The following is a 22,760-nucleotide window of genomic DNA, read 5'->3' as shown; positions in this document are numbered from 1 at the left end:
AAGAAGAAAGACCTTTCCAAAACCCTCCTTGACAAAATCCCCCCATTCAAGCCAGGTGATTTTGCTTACTATTCCCTAGATGTGTCTACTGCATCCTATTTCTAAGCTGGGATTCCCTTTATCGGTCTCTCTGAGGAAGCTCTTCTGTACCACCTCTTCTAACCCATCCTTCAAGAGCCGCCCACACACGTGCTGAACTGTCTTCACAGGACACAGTGCCTTGCCTGAAGGAAGCGCTCAGTAAGTGTGCAGTGGTGGGCATTCAATCAACAACCGTCTCCAGGCTTAGCTGTATGCCTGGTAATAAGCAGGGTCAAGTGATCAACAAAAATGCATGTGCATATAGATAGCATATGAGCTATATCTGAAATCTGTTCTACCCAAGGAATTCTTAGACATATGGTTACCATAAACATACTGTTGAGTAGATTTCAGTCACTGCTGAGTTACAAAAAGAAAAAATGGCCCCAAATTGAAATGACTATGATTTGTAGGGCAACAGTGGGCAAATTAGAGTGCCAATTTGATGTAGGACAATTTACTTAAAAAAATATAATGATATCTCTTTAAGATCTTAAGGATAAGATAAAAACACAGCTGGCTGACTGCAGTGATTTAGTAATTATCCCAAACAGAGATAACTGGGCAAAGGAAATAAATAATACAGGTCCCAAATTTATGCCAACTGTTAAATTGCTCATTATACGAACACCCACAAAATCCTTTGCTCACTTCCTCCCTACCTTGGGAAGATCCCCTGGAGGAGGAAGTGGCAACCCACTCCAGTATTCTTTCCTGGAAAATCCCATGAACAGAGAAGCCTGGCAGGTACAGTCCAAGGTTTGCAAAGAATCAGACATGACTGAGCATGCACACAAAATCCCTACCTCTAAATTGCAGTCTGTGGGAGCAAGATTTTTAGAACCTTATAAAATGATGAAATTTCACTCCAAGAGGAAATCAGATAATAAAGACTAATCCAAAATAATGTCCTACACCTTAAGCCACTTTCAAATTTCATAACCAGAATGAGGGTTGAGCCCCCAGTAATGTTATTCTAGTTCCTCTCTTTCGGCTGGACCCAAAAAGGATGCCATTCAACACTGCTGCTGAACACTGCTTACAGGGCCACGGGGATGCTCTGCTCTCTGCGGTTGGGTCTGTTTTCTTTGGACACCATCACGCAAAATGCTTAAGCTTCTAAAACCCTTTTACAATCATTTTTCACAATGTCCAAGAGCAACTCGGTGTGTTTTTCTCCATTTCACAGATTAAACTCTTGGGCACACAAGGTGGCATGCCCCGAGGTCATCCATTGTTTTATGCCCATCAGTGAACATTTATTGAACCACGACCTTGGATTCCTCCGCCACATCCACGAACATGGACAGCAGCATCCGTGGCCAGGCCTTACAAACCAGCTCTGCCCGAGGACTTCCAGAACCTGTGGCTCCTGCCAGCATCAAACACCAGAGTCCTCTGTCAGTGCAGTGGCGAGTGAAACTGACAGGGCCCTGTTGGCCGCCCATCTCCCAAGTTGCAAGGCTGAACACAAGAGATTCCTTCCTGATTCCTGTCAAGTTATGTGACATGCTTGCTGCTCTATTAGTAAAATGCTAAGCTTCATGTAAAGGAGTTAACGTTCAGAAAGCACCACACTGCTCCAGCCACAGGGTGACCTGACTAAAGAAATGTTTCCTGAGTAGAGCTCTCTTGTAGAAAAACTAAACCCTGACATCTGAAAGACTCGCTCATCTCCTCCACCCAAAAGCAAAATATCACCTTTAGATTCATTTACGTTGTCTTCCCTTTCCAGTTTCCTCTTTTAAATGAAATATCCTGGTAATAGAGCTAATCTACTGATCCCTCAATATCTGTGTGGAAATGAGTTCCTCAGCAAGTAGAGAAAGGGGGATGCTGAGGCCCTGAGGCCCCCCAGAGCACAGAGACATCAAAAGGGAAGAGAAAGGAAGAAAACAGAAATCTGAGCTTTCTTCCTCTACAGTTCTGCCTCTGCACTTCTTCACTAATGGGTACAATGGTTCACACTGATATATGTTCTTTCTGGAAACTGAACTGGCAATGTGTCTCTAGTCCGTAGTTTAAGTGATTCAACTCTTCTAGAAAGAATGTGCTTCTGCTGATGTACGGCTGAAACCAATACAATATTGTAAAGCAGTTATCCTTCAATTAAATATAAAGAATTTTTTTAACTAACAAAAAAGAATGTGCTTCCACTTTAAAGAGTTTGGCCCTTCTACTCCATTCAGTGACAATTCAGGAAAAAAAAAAAGGAAAGCAGCTTGGCCTTCGTTGTGAAACATTTCCACACGGCATTGCTATTTTAGTTGTGCATATTTGAGTATGTTGTCACCATTATTGCAAAATACCTTTCTAACTAAAATTGCACCGCTGCACATAACAGTAAAAAACAAAAACAAATGCAGTGATTGTCATTTGACAGATCCAAATGAAGTCTGCTGTGTGGAAAAACCACTTCTCCTAGGTGCTGTGGAGCTTCCTTGAACATTTGCCAATTGCACCAGTTCAACAGCAATGAATAGATACACATTTGCCAATATGTGGGAATCACAAGCAGAGGAATGCCTATTTACAATCAAATAAAAATGCTTTAGCCAGGAGAGTCCCACCTTTTTTTAATATTCTAATATTTTAGTATTCTAATATTTAGTAGCACAACTAAAGCTATTTAAAATTATAGAAAGACAATTTTAAAGCATTTTCTCTTTTATGTCAAGGAAAAAAGTGATTTTCTTTTTTTTTTTTTTAGATTTTAGGACATCTTTATTTAAATGTGTTTTCAAAGTCGACTGATAATTTCTTTAGCTAGAAGAAGAAAGAGAATGGCTTTTAATAAGCCATTCCTCTTGGCATCCTTATTCTGCCTGATTACATTTTCCTAATAAAACTAATCTTATTGATATGTTGGCATGTGAACACATTATTTTTCTGTTGTTAAAAGTCAACTTGTGGTTTGCTCTTATTCTTTCAAATACAATTAGCAAAGCCCTCCAGTGCCTGAAAGGGTCTTTTCATTTGAACAAATTATTCTCTGGCTGACTTGAAAGGAAGGGGGTGAGGGCACAGGGCAGGGTAGTGTGGGGAAGGTCCTCTATTCTGAGGCAGCTCTGGTAGACACAAAAGCGGCCTGTGCACGCTCTCACCAGAAATGGGGCAGATCCTGCTTGCCTTGGCTGAATTTTTTTTTTTTTTCTCTCCTTTCATTGGTTTTACTGAAGAGCTAACTGGAAATTTCAGTGAGAGTGTGTGCATGCATGCCAGCTAAGTCGCTTCAGTCATGTCTGATTCTGTGAGACCCTATAGACTGTAGCCCAACATGCTCCTCTGTCCGTGGGGATTCTCCAGGCAAGAATACTGAAGTGGGTTGCCATGCCCTTCTCCAGGGGATCTTCCCGACCCAGAGATCAAACCCGAATCTCTTGTCTCTTGTTTTGGCAGGTGGGTTCTTTACCACTAACACCACCTGGGAAGCCCTCAGTGAGAGTATACAGTTCCAATTAAATGATATACAAGACAAGAGGAGAGGGGCTTCCCTGGTGGCTCAGATAGCAAAGAATCTTCCTGCAATGCAGGAGACCTGGGTTCAGTCCCTAGATCAGGAAGATCCCCTGGAGAAGGGAATGGCTACCTACTCTAATATTCTTGCCTGGAGAATTCCATGGACAGAGGAGCCTGGTGGTGGGACACGACTAAGCAACTAACACTTTCACTTTAAGACAAGAGGAGGGGAAAGACCCGGCCAAGATTTTACTGCTGAACTGATAACTTCTCAACTAATGTCACCTCCCACACTGCCTCTGTGCAAAACCAGGGTCAAAACATAAGCTGGATTAGACAGATTTATTGCTGGGCTTTCCTCTCATTGAAGTTAATAACATGTGTACTACTCAACATCTTGGACTTTCCAAAATGCAATGCTTAGCCTATCTAAACAATGATTTATTAAACCCTATCTCTGTTCAAATACTGTGGCTAGATAAGGTGTAGACTTCAGGGCTCCATTTCGTTTCTGAGTGTCAGAGGGAGACCTGGGAGAAAGGGATTGCCCAGTACACATCCTACCTCACTAACAATACTGCTGTGCCATCGGACATGGCCGGAATATTTGTTTAATTAGTTACATTTTCAACTTTTAAATAAGGAGAAAAAACAAGCTATGGGTGGCCTGCTAACCTCAAATGAGCAAATATCCAAGGTTATAAAATCACCCCCTGCTCAGAATACCTGGTTAGAAATAAAAACAGCAGTTACCAAATTCTACCCCAAGTCAAAAACAGAGCTTGCATTAAGAAGTATGAAACTGAATTTGAAAACCAGAATACCAAGGATGCAGCATTATTTCATAAAAATAAAATGGACTTTGCACTTTCTCTATAACTACAACACCTTTCTTTGAAAACAGCGTCAAAAAACCATCTCTGAGATTAATTGGAAAAATAATTTTTTTTAAAAAAAGCTTCTAATCCACTCTTAAAAACTAGGCTCTGATTTTGTCTTTGCAAAACTACACTTGTAGCTGGAGCCTTGCAAATGCAAATTGGATGCAGAACATTGCAATTACGTAATTTCTGTATACAAAGATGAGTTTTGCACATACAAATGGTTTCAGGCTGCAGAATGATGACCAGTTTGGAGCTGAAGAACAGTTGGTCATTTGTATTTTAAAGTTGGAGTAATGAAAATCTCCAAGAGACTTTTATTATGTAATGTTATAAGCAGCAGAATGCTTTATTGTGTGACAATGAAGTACAGCCTCTAAATTAACACTATAAGTTAGAAAAACACTTTGTACATATAATAATAGAAACCTAGGAATGGGAAAGCGCCTTGAGATGGTGGCCCCAAATCCTCTGGTCCAACAGAGGAAGCCCCAAGAAGTAAAGAGACCCAGCCAAGGTCTTTCTCAGCCCAAGTCCAGGGTCAGCCTTCTTCCCACAGCTCCTTTCCCAGCTGGATTGCCTCTGGGTCTAAAACAATGCTGCCTACAACATTGGAGATCACTAGGGTATTGTGCTTAGTCGTGTCCGACTCTTTGCAACCCCATGGACTGTAGCCTGCCAAGCTCCTCACACATGGGGATTCTTCCAGGCAAGAATACTGGATGAGGTTGCCATGGTCTCCTCCAGGGGATCTTCCCAACCCAGGGATCGAACCCCAGTCTCCCGCATTGCAGGCAGATTCTTTACCGTCTAAGCCACCAGGGATGCCCAACATACTCTGTTCAGAGGTGATGGTCTCTACTACCCAAGGCTGCATTGGAAGATGACTGAATCCCAAGTCGGAACCCTCTAAACAAGTCTATGTCTTTCAATGTTTTTAACTTTTCTCTGATTCTATGAAAGGTGTAAAACTGCTACCACTGCATCGTGATAAGTTACAAATAACCCACCAGGACATAAACAGGCTATTTTATGTAAATATCCCATTTCTTAACCTTAAAAGTCAGCCAACTTAGCTTTTTAAAAATCTACTTTAAAACCTAGGCTTCTACTTGTGCTGGCATCAGCATTCCTAGACAACATTCTTATCTATGTTCCTTTTCAAAGGAAACTGGCACAAGAGCGATATTAGAGGAAACAAAGTAAAATGCAGTCTTAAAGTAAAAAAAAAGCCCTGGACACAAAGTAAAATGAAGTCTTCCTACATTAGTATGACAAAACTGGAAAAGAACAGCCCCTTTCTTAGTGAGTATGTATTATTGTTAATGGATGTTGCCTCTGTATAGTTGCTTTTCAAGAATCAGAGAGGACAGAAATAACTGTGAGAGTAAGAAAGTAAGCACTGAGCTAATAAATCAGGATTAAGTAGCCACTAGGAGAGAAACTATAACCAAAAGAGAATTTCTAAAGGAGGAAGGGCATTCTGGACCAAAAGAAATACACTAACTCCCTCTCTCAAGCACACTCTCTCTTTTCCCCTCCCTTCTTTGCTTTGAGTATAACGAGATTATCACAACTACCACAACTCCCAGAAATAAATAGGATGGTACCACCACCTCTACCTACTTGCATGGTGCTGAAATTCAACAATCCAGAGAGACTTCTGGTAGTCACAACCACTTAACCATACATTCCCTGCAAAATCTCCACTAAAATGACAATGAAATTTTTAAGATGTAAATTTACAAGTTCAAAGAATATAGGAAGGAAACAGTGGATAAGGAGAGTTGATAAAATTTTGAAAGTTGGAAAGGGGTAAGTAACTCAACAGACCTGAGAAACCTAAATCCAAGTGTGTGGGGGAGCATGATAGGGAACTCCAACAAGAAGCAGAGAACTCCAGTCTAGAGGTTCTAGAGTTGGAGACACTAGTTACCTCTGGAGGCAGGGATGCAGTGGGGTGGGAAATACTGAGATTAGTTGAAAATCTGTACAAAGAACATTTAAATGTCAGGTCCACCACTCCCAAATGTTCATGCAAAGAATGTCTGACCAGGAGGGTATAATCACAGCTGAAAATTGAGGTATAAGTGAAAAGCCCTCAGTCCTAAAGGTAAGAGTCCCCTCTTTCTAGGTTGCCAGAATGTAGGGCAGCCTTATGACTCTCAAGAAGATATTTGGAGAACAATTATTTATTGAAACTGACCAGCCTAAGAGAAACAACCTCCACATAATCATATTTGAGATGACATTTTGAAAATGCCAACTTGACATCTTATTTCCCTACATTAAAATCTACCACTAGACAAGTTCCCATGCACACAGAACTTAGAAAAGGAACTTAGATAAGAACTTTCTTAAACAAACAGTTTAAGAAAACATAGAAACATAGAAAGAAATTCAAAATTAATATTTTAAAAAGAACTTGAAAGAAATGGGCAATGCAGGAAATAAAACTTTTTAAAATATCAACAAATATGAAATGCCTGCAATTACAAGAAGCACCTTTGTTTTATGTGTCCTTGCTGCTGCTGCTAAGTCGCTTAAGTCGTGTCTGACTCTGTGTGATCCCATAGACGGCAGCCCACCAGGCTCCTCTGTCCCTTGGATTCTCCAGGCAAGAACACTGGAGTGGGCTGCCATTTCCTTCTCCTATGTGCTCTTAGACAGAAAAAATTGTGACAGCCCACCAATTATAAAATGAATCCCAACTTTAGATAAGTTAAAATGTAAAAGAAGTATATTCTTGAACTGATGAAAGGGTATACTCAGGAAAAAAAGATTGCATCCAGGAAACAAGGTCAATGGATTGGCACTCAGAATGAAAAAGAGGTCTTGTAAATTAAAATTTGATAGCAAAAATTAAAAATTCAACAGACAGATTGGAAGATAAATTTGTGGCAATCTCAGAAAATAAAAGAAATTGGCAGAGTTGAAAAATAAAAGAGAAAATTAGAGAATCAACCGAGGAGACCTGACATCCAACTTTAAAATGTTTCAAAAAGAGCAAACAAAGTGAATAGTACAGATTCATAAAGCCCCACACCAAAACTCACCATTGTGAAATTTCAGAACACCAGTGAGCCAACAGTCTACCTAGTAGATCTCCAATTCATTTCCCTTCCTATGTCTGTTTGCTCCGTTCTATACCATAGAAGGGTGATTGGTCCAGACTGCATTTCCCTGTCAGCTTATTCTTGGTTCATTCAGCCAATAAGAAGCACTAGTAAAAGAGCCAGAAAGGAGGGAAATGCCAGGATAGTGCTCCCTCTCTCTTTGCCTTAGATAGTCTCTCTGGCAGGGCTATGCTTCTTCCCTACTTCTAGCTCTCATGAGCAGCCTTAACTCTGGAGTTCCTGGTAAAACTGTCTTTTCTCTGAGCCTTCTAGCTCTAGAAGCAGTAATGGCTCTTTGCTATTGCCAATCGCTGGCTTGCCTTACTCTTCTATTTGGCATCTTAACTTTTCTTATACCTGAAAGTTAGCTTCTCCTACTAAATTCCTTCTGTTGAAATATCTTATGTAGACTCTGTTTTCCTGACTAGATCCTAACTGATTCAACCAATGATACAGAGAAAGTACTAAACACTTCTATAAGTAGAGAAAAAGCAAATAGTATGAAAGAGATAAATAATCAGAATGGTAATACCAAAAACTGAAAAATAAATAGAACAATGACCCCAAAATTTTAGGAGAAAATAATCTTCAAACTACAATTTTATATCCAGATAAGTAATCAATTAAATATAACAATAAAAAATATTTTCTGATTGCATGCAAGGTTTGAAAAGTTTTTCCACTTATATTCTCCTTGTCCTTCAAAACTAAGTTGAAATTCAACAAAGAAGATGTGGTATCTAAGAAAAAGAAGGATCTGGTACAGGAGAGAACTAAAGGTTGATATTAAAGAAAGCTGTTACTCTAAACTAGAGCAGGAAGACAATAGGGAAAAAAAAACACATCATTTTCTAAAAATTTTGGCTGAAGGAATGAGAATGAAATAGTGAGAATTACATGGAAGCAAATAAAAAACCAAGGAAATTACTAACTCCAGAAAAAACAAAAGGCTACATAGGAAAAGAAACATAATCACAGAATACCACACGATTCTGTTGTAAATACATACATATTTATATACACATATATGTATGTCATAATAATAAAAGCTCTATTTTTTTAGTCTTTCTTCAGATTTTATTCTGTGACTATACCTTTAACTAAAAATTATGTCATAAAATATTGACAAGATGGGTAGTATTGGTAGAGGAAGAATGTATAAAGGAGTTAAATCTTGTTCCGTTTTAGGAAATTGCAACATAATATCAAAAATTTTAATATTAAAAACATCAATATAAATAAGATAGTTTAGAAATATAAAGGGAAACAGCAGGGACCAACAAAAACATTAAGAATTATGGCCTCAAAAGAATGGGTGTCAGGAGTGGAGTAGAGCAGAATGGGAGACTCATGTTTATCTTAAGAGCACTATGAATTTATTTTTAATTTAGTGTGGGTCTTTTTTCATTGTACGCAATCTAGAAATTCATGTATTATTTTGATTTAAACAACTACAACATCAAGGAAAGAGGGTGAGCTTCACCCAAGAGCAGAGCCAACTGTTAAAGGGCCAGCCAGTGAATGGGTGTCCGAAGTGCCAAACACAATAGGAGAATGGGGCGAAGCCAAGAGTGGGATTTACAGGACCGAGAAGTCAGGGTGGCTGCCAGAGGGGAAAAGATGTCTCCAGCACTGGCTCAGTCTAAACTGAGAAATAGTAGCTGGGACAAATTTAAGTCTACCTCTTAAAGATGTGAAAACACTGGTAGGTGTAAAGACTAGACTGACTCCTTAGTCCAGAATGAAAGTATGATTAAATGAATAGTATCTCTTTCTTCCATCTCAGGAATAAAACAAACGGTTTCAGAATAAGATTAAAAAATATTAGGGCATTTAGGTGTTTCTTCACTTTCTCCCAAGGGAGTGATTTTTCAACGTAGCCCTGCTTACACAACACTGTAGACTATCCATGTGAATAAACAGGGTATGGGACAATAAGGGGTCAAATGAGATGCTGACTAACCCTGGTCTAATTCAATGATTCTCACCTTTTTGTGAGGTTGATCCCATTAAAAGTCAGATGAAGGGTGCATGTTTCTTGAGAGAAATATACACATGTGCACTTACATACAAAATTTTGTACATAATTATAGAGTTCAGTTCAGTTCAGTCGCTCAGTCGTGTCCGACTCTTTGCGACCCCATGAATCACAGCATGCCATAGTGCACCCTAAGTCATCCACGTAAAGAGGTCATGGAAAGTTGGATGAATTTGGAAGGAGCCTCCTGCTAAAGAACTAAGTGAACCCACTCCACCGTGTTTGATTTCATTTATCTTGAAACATGGGTATTTTCACACATGGGCCACATTTGGTCTGCTACAAGATAAATTGTCCAGACTTGTGTGAGTGCCATCAGTCTGTCAGAGTGCTGACACTGAGGTGAATGATGTTTTACCTCCGTACTGGCACAGGAATTGCAGCCTCTGTAGGCTCCCAGAGCTCATGGATATTTATATCCTTGCTCAAGTATTTTTAGGTGATGAAGATCCCACCCAAGATGGGACCATTACATGGTCCAGGATCAAGTTCACAGCCATGCTCCCTGGGGTGCCCAATAAACAGCCTCTGATGACTTAGGACATGATGGTTTACACTTTAGAAGAAAACATGCAAAATAAATCCCAGCAGATGGAGAGAAGACCAAGTCCTGATCAGACTCTGTCAAGTATGTGAAAGAGTAAAGAAAAACTGATATCTTATAAATGTGTATTTGGGCAAGCAGGGTGCAGGGAAAGGAAGGAAGCGCTCCTGCCTGTGCTGCCTGCCAGGCTCACTTGTAGGGTCTGAGACACTTAATCTCTGGGTCATGGGTTTGCCCTCATATTGGGTACATTGTTGTTAAAAAGGTCAGACTGATGTAGTGGAAAAAGAAAGTCACTGGACTGGGAGTCAGGGGACGCCACTAATCTTGGCTTGGCCCCCACACAGCGCATTCTAAAACTAAATACCAGTGCTCTAGAATTGGAACCATTCGGTGGCAGAAGCCAAACAGCTCCATTAAGACACCCTTGAGTGAGAGCCACTGCACATGTGGGCAACCCAATAAAAACCACCAGAGAAGGCTAGACAGACAGTTGGCGAGCACTTGTCTGAGCCAGGTTGGAAGCTCTACTGATACTACAGGGCCTCTCCCATGGGACTTTACTGCTAAATTTAGATTTCTGATGCCCCCTCAGATGGCCTTCAGAATCCCCACTATAAAAACCCACTACTAACCCCCCAATACCATCTCCCACAGTTGGAGTGGATTTGAACTCCTAGCGCTAGGCACCTGCTAAGGTCTAAGCATAGGACTCTGTCACCACCCAACAGTGCTGTACTGACTGCAATACAGTGGTTACATTTGGGAAAGCCACCTCCTCCTGGGCTTCCCTGGTGGCTCAGATAGTAAAGAATCTGCCTGCAATGTGGGAGACCTGGGTTCGATCCCTGGGTTGGGAAGATCCCCTGGAGGAGGGCATGGCAATTCACTTCAGTATGCCTGGAGAACCCCCATGGACAGAGGAGCCTGGTGGGCTATGGTCTACAGGGTCACAATCTATACGGTCTATAGGCTCAGTTGGACATGACTGAGCGACAAAGCACACACACACACTTCACCTCCTTCAGGGCTTCAGTCTTCACCACTGAATAGGAAGGGGGCTGGGTCTGATGTCTTCTGGTTCAATAATAACTTATTGGCTGCTTCCTAAGTGTCAAGCATATAGTAAGGGGGAGGCAAGAGTAAACAGATCTCATGGAACTTCCAGTGTGGTAGAGGGAGTCAGAAGTAATTTAAAAATCTCACACACAGGCATGTGGTTACGACCAGAGAGGCAGGCTGTGATGTCATGGAGCAGAGTGCATGAGTTAGTCTGGAGTATCAGGAAAAATGTCCTGAGAAAGTGTTACTTGAGTTAACATCTGAAGGATGAGCAGGGGAGCTAAAAAGAACACTATATGCAGGAACCTCAGACACGTGGGTTACACTGCTCTGGAATATAAAAAGCAAAAGGAAGAGAAATAATGGCTACCATTCACTGAATATTTACTTAGTGCCTGGCATTATGTTAAATATATTTAAATATTTATATACAATGCTGAAATTCTTTTAACCTGTCAGTTAAAAATTATTATCTCCACTTTATAATCAGAAACCTAAGGCACAGTTTCAGAAACATGCTCAGGATAAAAACACTGAGAGGCAGATCCAGGTCTATGAAAAGGAAACTGGCACATTTAAACACTACACTGTCTCCCAATATAATGGGCCCTATTAAAACATGACGCATTGAATAGATTAGATTTTCACCAGATTCACTAGTAAAAGAACAAATATACTTTAGAAATACTATGGGGACTTCCCTGGCAGTCCAGGGGTTAAGAATCCACACTCCCAATGCAGAGGGCCCTGTTCAATCCCTGGTCAGGAAACTAGATCTCACTTGCCACAACTAGAGATCCCACATTCCACAACAAAGATCCAGTGCAGCCAAAAAATAAATAAATAAATACTATTATATCACCCATAGGGATGGTGGAGACAATGTCATAAGATACAAGTGCTAATAACTAGACAATTACTGTACACACAACACCCAACAGCAGCCCAACCCTGAGCGATCTTATTTTCCATCCTATCACACATATACCTACCCAACCACCCACCAGAGGTGATTGAGACAGGAGCGGACTTTTGACCCAGAAAGTCTAGTCTACAGGCTGCCAGTGGTCTGGAAAGCTCCACCCTGACAAACGTGTATAGGTTCAACTGTGATTATATTCTCCAAGATAAGAACCGAGAAATAGAAGACTCCAAGACTTGATGGAGAGAGGGAGCAGAAATATTATTCCAGGTTGTGTGGAGATTATTAAAATTTAAAAACTCTAGTAATGAAGGAGGTCCAATGATACAAATTCCAATTATAAGATAAATCCATTCTGGAGATGTGATGTACAATAAGATGACCGTAGTCAACAATCAGTCAGTCAGTTCAGTTCAGTCGCTCAGTCGTGTCCGACTCTCCGCGACCCCATGAATCACAGCAGGCCAGGCCTCCCTATCCATCACCAACTCCCGGAGTTCACTCAAACTCACGTCCATCGAGTCGGTGATGCCATCCAGCCATCTCATTCTCTGTCGTCCCCTTCTCCTCCCGCCCCCAACCTTTCCCAGCATCAGAGTCTTTTCCAGTGAGTCAACTCGTCGCATGAGGTGGCCAAAGTATTGCAGTTTCAGCTTTAGCATCAGTCCTTCCAATGAACACCCAGGATCGATCTCCTCCAGAATGGACTGGTTGGATCTTCTTGCAGTACAAGGGACTCTCAAGATTCTTCTCCAACACCACAGTTCAAAAGCATCAATTCTTCAGCGATCAGCTTTCTTCACAGTCCAACTCTCACATCCATACATGACCATGATACTGTATTGTAAATTTGAAAGTTGCTAAAAGAATAGTTTTTATAACTTCCATCACAAGAAAAAATTTTGTAAGTCTGCCAGGTAATCAGTGTTAACTAAACTTACTGTGGTGAACGTTTCTCAATATACATAAATATCAAATCCTTATGTTGTCCTTAAACTTATACTGTTATATGTCAATTATATCTCAATAAAACTGGGGTTCAGGGGGGAAACCTTGGTAATGCAACTCACCACATTATAAAAGAATAAAGAAAAAAATCTGATTACTTCAACAAATGTAGAAAAGGTATTTGATAAAATTTAATCACCTCAACCTATACAGGTGATTAAACTGCATAGAACTTACACCAACACATGTGTATATACACACGTAAGTACAAATAAAATTGAGAAAATTTGAGTCAAATCAGTGCCTTGTTATCAGTGTCAATACCCTGGTTGTGATCATGCATAAATTTTCCAAAATGCTACCAATTGGGAAAACTAGGCACTATATATAAGGAATATCTCTGTATTGCATCTTAAAACTACATGTAAATTTGCTCTTATCTCAATTAAAAAGTCACTTTAAAAAAAGAGAAGGCAAGAGTTGGAGATGGATGGAGAGAGAGAAGGAAAGAGAGAAAGAGGGGAGAAACAATCACATTGATAATAAAATTTGGTAAGTTTAAAATATATAACAATAGTTTTATTTAAATTTTTTATTTATTTTTAAAATAAAATAATTTTATTTTAAATTTATAATAATAATTTTATTTTATTGCCACTCCATCCTTCCAATGTTTAAATATAGCCTTATAAAATTTTTAAAGCTTCAAACTTTTGCATTCTGAGATCGCAAGCCTTCCAAAGATGCCAACCACATGCTAATATGACAACCACAATGCTAATATGCATGACATGGAGTCAGGGATATCAAACAGCTTATAATGCCTACAATGAAAATGTGTGTCCTGTCATAGAGAACAGAGATATTTTTGCCAAGGGAGGGGTAGGGGAGTGGGACTAGGAGTTTGGGATAAGTAGATACAAACTATCATATATAGGCTGGATAAACAACAAGGTCCTACTGTATAGCACAGAAAATTATAGTCAATATCCTGTAGAACCTTAATCAAAAAGAATATGAAAATGAATGTGTATATAAATATATATATAATATATATAACAGAATCACTGTATTTATAGAACATAATATTTTATTATTTATTATTTTATTTATTATTCATTTATTATTTATAATATTATAATATATTATTTATAATATTATGTTCTATAAATACAGTGATTCTGTTATATATATATTTATATACACATTCATTTTCATATTCTTTAACAGAATCACTTTGCTGTACATCAGAAATTAATAATATAACATTGCAAATAGCTATACTTCAATTAAAAAAAAATCTGTGTCCAGATCCTTCCCTTAATCTACATTACGTGAATCTTGATGTTTTCTGTGCTATTTTTATTTCAGTTATCCTAATAAAGGGCATCATTTTGCCAAAACAGAACTCACCAACAAATAAAAATAAAAGAGAACTTCCACTCTCTCCCCAAATCACACTTGAATGAGCAGATATGAAAAGTGTTATATGCTCTTCATTTTTTTTTTTTACTATTTATACATTTTTCTGCACTTTGCTGTTATCATTTAATATATCATACTAGGTTTTCCACCTGAATACACAGAGATTTGTTCTTATTTTTCACAATTCTATCCTATCCCATTGCATGCATATGTTATAATTTATATAAACAGTCCCTTATTGATGGGCAGTTAATTAGACTGTTTCCAGTTTTCAGCCATAACAAATAATGCTGCAGTGAATACTTTGTACAATTGTAATGCCAGTGCTTATACTTCAGCACTTGCTTTATTGTTCCAAGTGCTTTACATACTAAAAGATAAATCCCTAGATACAAATTTGCTAAGTATGTGTCTTTGAAAGATCTTGCCAAAATGTTCTCCCTGGTATGCTCTTCATTTTAAAGTTAAGAAGAAGGCAAGGACACCCACCACCACTACTTATATTCAATACTGCACTGGGATCCTAGCCAGTATCCTTAAAGGTTTTTATTTAATTAATTTTAATTCAGAATACTTATGTAATTAAGTATGCTCTTAAGCATACTTAAAGGAAGAAGAATCAGAAAGAAACAAAACTGTTATCATTCACAGTTCTGGTGATTGCTTAGGAAATGCACAGTAAAAATTCAGAAGTAATCAAGAGAGTCCACCAAAGTTGCTGGGTTTGAGATCAATAGCCAGGACTGCAAAACTCATGATGAATGTCATGAACAGAAGTTCCAGGTAAGCAGATGAGACAACCCATTAGTACAAACAAGAGAAAGAGACCCAGGAAAGAGCTGAGCCTTAAGATGAAGACCACCACGTCCTGCTAGTCTGCTCCAGCATCTCCTGCTGCAGGAGTTCAAGCTCTAACCAATGTCAGGCTCCATAGCTCCCTCCTTCATGGTACTCACCACAACCACCTGTCTAAACTAACCTGACAAACATCTGCAATGACACTCAAGAGAGCACAGCTAAAACACACATAACTAGAAAGACAAAGTCATTAGGAGGAGCTCCGATTTCTACTTTACATTATCATTTTTATCTATTTGTAAGATCCAGGGTCATCCAGTGGTTAAGACTTAGAGCTTCCAATGCATCAGGCACAGGTTCGATCCCTGGTCAGGGAACTAGGATCCCACTTGTTGCATGGTGTGGCAAAAATAAATAAACACCAATGCTAAGTATCAAAAAAAAAAAATCTGTTTTAATGATCCTGCCATCAAAGAAAAGCAGTACTACAATCTACAACTACAAATAATCTCTAAAGCAGCAGTCTTTGATTGGAATGTATTCTGGATCTCTGTAGTAGGTACACCTTTCAGGAAGATCTTGCCCAGACTACCATTAATATAGACACCTGGGTTCAATCCCTGAGTTGGGAAGATCCCCTGGAGAAGGGGCTACCCATTCTAGTATTCTGGCCTGGCAGAATTCCATGAACTGTATAGTCCATGGGGTCGTAAAGAGTCGGACATGACTGAGCAACTTTCACTTTCACTTCACCATTAAAATAAGATTTAATATTCTGAACACAAGATAACTAATGATCAAGAAGATATACCTGGGGGAGCACTGGAATGCCAACTTTCACCCACTGAATATCATCAGTGTTGGCCAACCTACACTGAAATATTTGAACTTCAACAACTTCAGGAAGAAGACAAAATTTGTCATTAGACAAGATGACACCATTTTTGAGTTTTTAATATGAAGCAGAAAATTAATATGAATTTAGTAAAGCAAAATAACCTATAATGGCATATGTAAAAGACTTGGATGCTTTCAATATTGACACAGACCACCTCTGGCAGAACGACTAAAGGAATCATGATGCCCTTTGTGTCCTTCCATATTCCTGGGGCAAGGGATTCTGAGGATGACAAAACTATCATAGGTTTCTATAAAAAACTCGGGCTCTATTACAGAGAGCTAAGTCGCTTCAGTTCTGTCTGACTCTTTGCGACCCTATGGACTATAGCCCACCAGGCTCCTCTGTCCATGGGGATTCTCCAAGCGAGAATACTGAAGTGGGTTGCCATGCCCTTCTCCAGGAGATCTTCCCAAACAGGGATGGAACCCAGGTCTCCCTCATTGCATGCAAATTCTTTACCATCTGAGCCACAAGGGAAGCCCGAGAGGTGAGGTGGCTTTCCCAAATGTAACTACTGTATTGCAGTCAGTTCAGCAAAGGATTTTCCCAACCCAGGGATGGAACCCGAGTCTCCTGCATCTCCTGCATTGCAGGCAGATTCTTTACCCACTGAGCCACCCAGGAAGCCCCCTCCCTATTGCAGAAACACTACTTCTTTCATAATTCAGACCATGATGTCCAATATGGCAGCCACTGGTCAAGCACTTTAGCTGAATTAAGATATTCTGTAAGGGTAAAATGGGCCTCCCAGGTGGTGCTAGTGGTAAAGAACCCGCCTGCCAATGCACAAGGTATAGATGCGAGTTCAATCCCTGAGTCGGGAAAATCCCCTGGAGGATGGAATGGCAACTCACTCAAGTACTCTTGCCTGGAGAATCCCATGGACAGAGGAGCCTGGTGGGCTATAGTCCAAAGTGTTGTAAAGAATCAGACATGACTGAAACAATTTAGCATACAAGGGCAAAATACATACTGGACTTCATATAAGAAAAAATATATAGAATCTCAATCATAACTTACACTGATTAAATGTTGAAATATTTTTATATCTGAGTGAAATAAAATGTATTATTAAAATTAATTTCACCTGATTTTAACTTTTTCACATGTGACTACCAAAAAATTTTTAATTACACTTGTGGTTCACATTACATATGTAGAAGACAGTGCTGATTTAGAAAATCAAAAGATATTTTAAATGATGTGTTATATACATGTATATACATGGCATTTAAGACCATTTACTTTATAAGACCCTTTGTATGTCACTGGACAGCAAATTCCTACAAAGACAAGTATGATCTTATAACAACAGTACAAAAGAGGCACCATTCATTTAGTTCCAACTTTTTGACCAGATAGTGCTAAAGACTTCCACTAGATTATCTATGATCCTCCCACCCTCGTCTAAATGAGGAAGACTGAGGAATTTGCCCTGGATCACACAGTGAGAAGTCCTGCTGCTTAATCCGGAGCCTGGCCTGAGCTCCTGACTCCAGTCGGAGTTAGAAGATGCATCTTGGAAGATGCTGAGTAACAACCACACTAATGGAGTAGGATGCTCTGGAATACTTCAGTAGGAAACAGCCCACAGCGGAAAGAGGCAACAGGGCCACAAGCGAGGGAAGCAGATGGGCCACAAAGCTAAGACAGATTGCCAAAAGAAGGAGCCTTCTAAAATCCAAAATACCTTCCTCCACCAAGCTTTGGAAAAGTGAGGCATGCCAAACTTTGGCAACCCTTCCTCTGTCTTCTCCCCCAACATGCTGCTAGCAGAAGAGGTGAGGGAAGTCTGCAGACCTCTGCTTAGCATGACCACAAGTACCCACAGAAAGCAATTTCTCTTCCTGAAGCAGCTGGAAAAGTTTAAGTGAAGGGTGGGGTGATGGGGGCCCAATGGGGAGGAGAGAGGAAAGTTGGCCAGGAAAACACACACACACACAGGGAGAGCAACAGTGACATTCAGACCTGAACCTAGGAATCTTTGAATGATTTAGAACAGGGTGCTTTATCACATCTGATTTAATTCGACGACTGTTTTGGGGATGCTGAAGGTCTAGGCTCCTAATCAAGCACTTACATAATCTTCCTCACTGAGCCCTTGCTTCTCAACAGAACTTTTCACCTCCATGGAAAACTTCTCAAACTCAGGTTTCACTGTCCTCAGTAGAGTGATTGTTTGGAGGGATGAGTACGCTTGCTTAGCTTCAAAGTCGTGTTTGTCTCCTCTCTTCCACGAGCCATCTCCTACGGGAGAAGTAAAAATATTTATAATTCCAAGCCAGTCACCACAAAGGGGCCATTCTCCCTTTTCTACCATGATGTGCTTCTATGTTTCTTTTGGAGGCTGGGGCAGGAGGTATTGTCACAGTTTTGCACTTGGGTGTAAAGTGACAATGTTAAGATCATCAAGGGAAAATAAGGCCCTTTGGACACGTGTTCCAAAGACAGACACGTGTTCCAAAGACACGTGAGACAGAGAGAAAAGCACTGTTAGATTCATTGCCTTATAATAACCACGTAACTGGAGTTTTAGGCCCTCAAGAATTTTAGGCCCTCAAGAATTATAGCACCGCAGGAGTAAGAAGTAGATTTATCCCTTTCCATTCATACTTATTTTTTAAGATCAAATCAGTCAATCCTAAATGAAATCAACCCTGAATATTTATTGGAAAGATTGATTCTGAAGCTGAAGCTCCAATACTTCGGCCACCTGATGCGAAGAGCTGACTCATTGGAAAAGACCCTGATGCTGGGAAAGATTGAGGGAAGAAAGAAAAGGGGATGAGAGAGGAAAAAATGGTTAGATAGCTTTATGGACTCAATGGACATTAATCTGAGGAAACTCCAGGAAACAGTGAAGGACAGGGAAGCCTGGAGTGCTGCAATCCATGAGGTCACAAAGAGTTGGACATGACTTAGTGACTGAACAACAAATTCACTTGTTATTCAATACCTACAATCAACTGTGAAGGTCAACCAAGTTGTTAACCTGCTACAATAAACCCAGTTCTATACAGATGTGGAAGGCAAGGATGGCTACATATGAAAATGAATTTATAAAGTATTATAAAGTTGGTACTAAAAGAAAAAGAGATTTGAGATTATTGAACTATTTCGCAAATCTCTTCAGGCTGAAAAGTAGCTTAGGTGAACTTGAAAACTTATATCTCTTTAGTGCTGGCAACATCATAAAGATTATTTATTAGACAAGTTCATCAGTGCATCAGCAGTAACAAAATAAAAATTGCTAGCATTTATTGAGCATATATATATATTATAATAATAATAAAAGCCTCATCATTGAACACTTTATATGTATAAACTCATTTAACCCTCTCAAGATTGTGTGACTGTAGGTACAATTCCAGTTCACTTCAGTTGCTCAGTCGTGCCCAACTCTTTGCAACCCCATGGACTGCAGCACGCCAGGCTTCCCTGTCCATCACCAACTCCTGGAGCTTGCTCAAACTCATGTCCATCGAGTCAGTGATACCATCCAACCATCTCATCCTCTGTCATCTCCTTCTCCTCCTGCCTTCAATCTTTCCCAGCATCAGGGTCTTTTCCAATGAGTCAGTTATTTGCATCACGTGGCCAAAGTGTTGGAGTTTCAGCTTTAGTATCAGTCCTTCCAATGAATATTCAGGATTGATTTCCTTTAAGATTGACTGGTTTGATTGCCTTGCAGTCCAAGGGATTCTCAAGAGTCTTCTCCAACACCACAGCTCAAAAGCATTAATTCTTCAGTGCTTAACTTTCTTTATGGTCCAACTCTCACATCCATACATGACTACTAGAAAAAACATAGCTTTGACTAGATGGACCTTTGTTAGCAAAGTAGTATCTCTGCTTTTTAATAGCTGTCTAGGTTGGTCATATTAATTTTACAGATTTGGGGGTACAATTTTACAGATAATTGGATACAATTATCTTCTCTGGTGGCTCAGACAGTAAAGAATCTGCCTGCAATGCAGCAGACCTGGATTCAATCCCTAGGTTGTGAAGAATCCCTAAAGGATGGCATGGCAACCCACTCCAGCGTTCTTGGAAACCAAGGCATTCAGAAACCTGCTGTTTTACGGCTCTCCCTTTCACAAAAGCAAAGGCAAATTACATGGATAAGAATCATTCCTCTTCTCTTTATCATTTCATTCTTGAGAAAAGAAGTAGTTTGTAGGACCCTAAAAGGAAATAGGAACCTCTGACTTTTGACCATAGTGACAGTAATTCTGAGAATTATCATTGTGATTCCTAGAAATCTCTGCAAATACAGCAAGGAATTCAACAGGCTGGAGTCCAACATCCAAGTCATTTATTTGCCCCCAAGCCCACAGTCCATAGCAGCCCAGAGCCCAGCAGCGGGACAGTGAGGATGTTTCCAGAATGTGCAGCCAGGGCTCGTGGGCCTCGCACCAATCTTGCAGAAAATGTCTGGTGACGAGCTGGTGGCTTTGCAATTTCTATCATAGCTTAATCCAGACAAACATGGATTAACTGAACTACACACAAGGTTCTATGATAGCTACCAGAGTGGGCGTCATAAACATTATGAATGGTCTCCACCACCTTCAAAAGAGGAATTTAGAGATGGACACGTAAAAAACTGAAGTCACTACAAGATAACAGCTTACTACACAGGGCAGCCAGTGGTACATGGAAACCACACAGCTTATACAAGAAGAGGCAACCGGCTCCAATGAAGGAAGTTTCATGCCAGGAAGAGGCTTCCACCTGGCCTGAAATGTGTGAATAGGATTTTAATAAGATGAGAAGAGGATGGAAAGGCATGCTTGGCAGAACCTACAATGGCACGGGCAAAGGTGCAAACATGTATGACATTCAGTGGGCAGCTGGGAACCTCAGTCTGGAGCAGGAGAAAAGACAGGGACAAAGAATTTGTTTGTGGAGACCTCTCTTTAGTCATAATCCTAATAATAGCAACCATTTATTAATTGCTTACTATGTGCCAAGGAGCTGTTAAAAGATAAATAAGATAGAGCCAAGGACAGAATTCATTAAGGGCTAGATCCGTTCGCAATAAGCACAAGATTAAATTTCAGGCCACCAGACAAAACTCGATGAAGTTGCCCTCCTTCTTCTCCCGGACAAAACCTCTTGAACCCGATGAGGCTACAGCTATGCCAGTGCTCAGAGAGCGAGTGAGCTGTGTGTCACTCATTGGCCAGGCCAGGGTCAACCCTGCTGGGTGCTCAAGACACAGACAACATGGCCTTTTGTCAAGGGGCCAAATTTCATTTGCTAGAAAGACCCCAACTTCTAAGAACATCCAGAAGATCTTCAGCCCATGGAGGAATCCATTTCTTCTAGTGCAATCCATGTTTATTGATTCATTTTGAATTGACTCAAGGTATGAAGAGTCAGCAGGAATGATGGTTCTTGGGCAAAGGGAGTCAGTGTTTCTCAGCTTTGGGTATGAGTCCTCTCCAAAGGCACAAGAAAGGAAATAACTCTATAAGGTGTTCTGTTGCATAATTAGAAAATACACATAGAACCGGAAATAGCAACTATCTCAGTTACTATGATAATATGGAGAAAAGCTTTTTTTTTTTAAAGAAGTGAAATTTGGTACAATACAGCTGTCTACCACAATCTAAAAGGTAATGACTTGGAAGTTTTGTTTTCTAGAAAAAAAAGAATGGAAACAAAAATGACTAATAAATGTAAGCCAAATTAAACAGGTATATAGTCACAAGCAAAACTGATACCATGACTTCCTGCTTTGAGCGAGTTTCTTGTTGCGTTATGTCAGTACCCTTTCCCATACGGAGCCATTGAAAGCTAGGAAAGCGGAGGTCAGCTTGGCGTGATGCCCCACCAGTGGGGACAAATTTAATTCAACAGACAACTGGGTGCCTCTGGAGATTTACGAGCGGAACAGAAGAATGACATGATCAGACTCATGCCTAGGGAAATAGCAGTGGATTAGACTGGGGAGACACTGAGGGTTCAGAGCCACAGTAATCCAGGCAAGAGGTTACGAGAGGTTACATGTGCGAAGTCACAACTTCCCCCCCACCAAAAAAAAAAAAAATTGTACATGGGTCTCCGGGTGGTTCAAATCACAGGCAAGTTTTCTTTTCTTTTCGTGTTTTTCTGAATCTAGCAAATTTTCAGCAGCATGTGCTTTTAGAATCATTAAAAGAGGTCGAGCCCTTGAGAATGAATGCAGAGGGCTGTGCGAGAGGAATGTGAAGACTCCACAAGACTGAGGGAGTGAACGACAGCCGAGAAGGACGCGCGTCACCGGTGATGCCAGAGAGGAAAGGCCAACGGTTGTCAGAGGAAACAGCAGAGCCAGAGGGACGGGAACGGGTTAGTGGATGTGGAAGTGACAGTGATTTCAGTTAGGGTCACGGTCAATTCAAGGTGACTGACTGCAGAACACCCACGTGGCAGCACCAGGCTTCGGCTGGAAAGAGTGGTCTGAAGCCAGCAAGAAGAACGAGGGCTGGAGAAAGTGCTGGAGGTCACGTCCACGTGTCTTACACTCAGAACCCAAAAGGAGAGGGCCGAGGGTGAACACACAGCCTTTCAGATCAGTTCAGTTCAGTTCAGTCACTC

The 22,760-nt window shown here is 40.3% G+C and overlaps 1 protein-coding gene across 2 annotated transcripts in view; it reads right to left on the bottom strand.

Annotated features, from left to right (window-relative positions):
• NPR3 (natriuretic peptide receptor 3) overlaps positions 1-22,760 on the bottom strand; it is a 76,946-nt gene that overhangs the window by 31,512 nt on the left and 22,674 nt on the right. For both annotated transcript variants that reach the window (XM_055422213.2, XM_055422212.2), the window contains exon 3: positions 18,256-18,422. In XM_055422213.2, the coding sequence (XP_055278188.1) occupies positions 18,256-18,422 (167 nt within the window). The remainder of the gene's footprint in view (positions 1-18,255; positions 18,423-22,760) is intronic.

Source organism: Moschus berezovskii, chromosome 18 (assembly GCF_049115385.1).
Source record: "Moschus berezovskii isolate FMDL1 chromosome 18, NW_MosBer_1.0, whole genome shotgun sequence".
Lineage (NCBI taxonomy): Eukaryota > Metazoa > Chordata > Mammalia > Artiodactyla > Moschidae > Moschus > Moschus berezovskii.
Note: the sequence above shows the minus strand (reverse complement) of the source record. Positions and strands in the feature narration are given on the sequence as shown.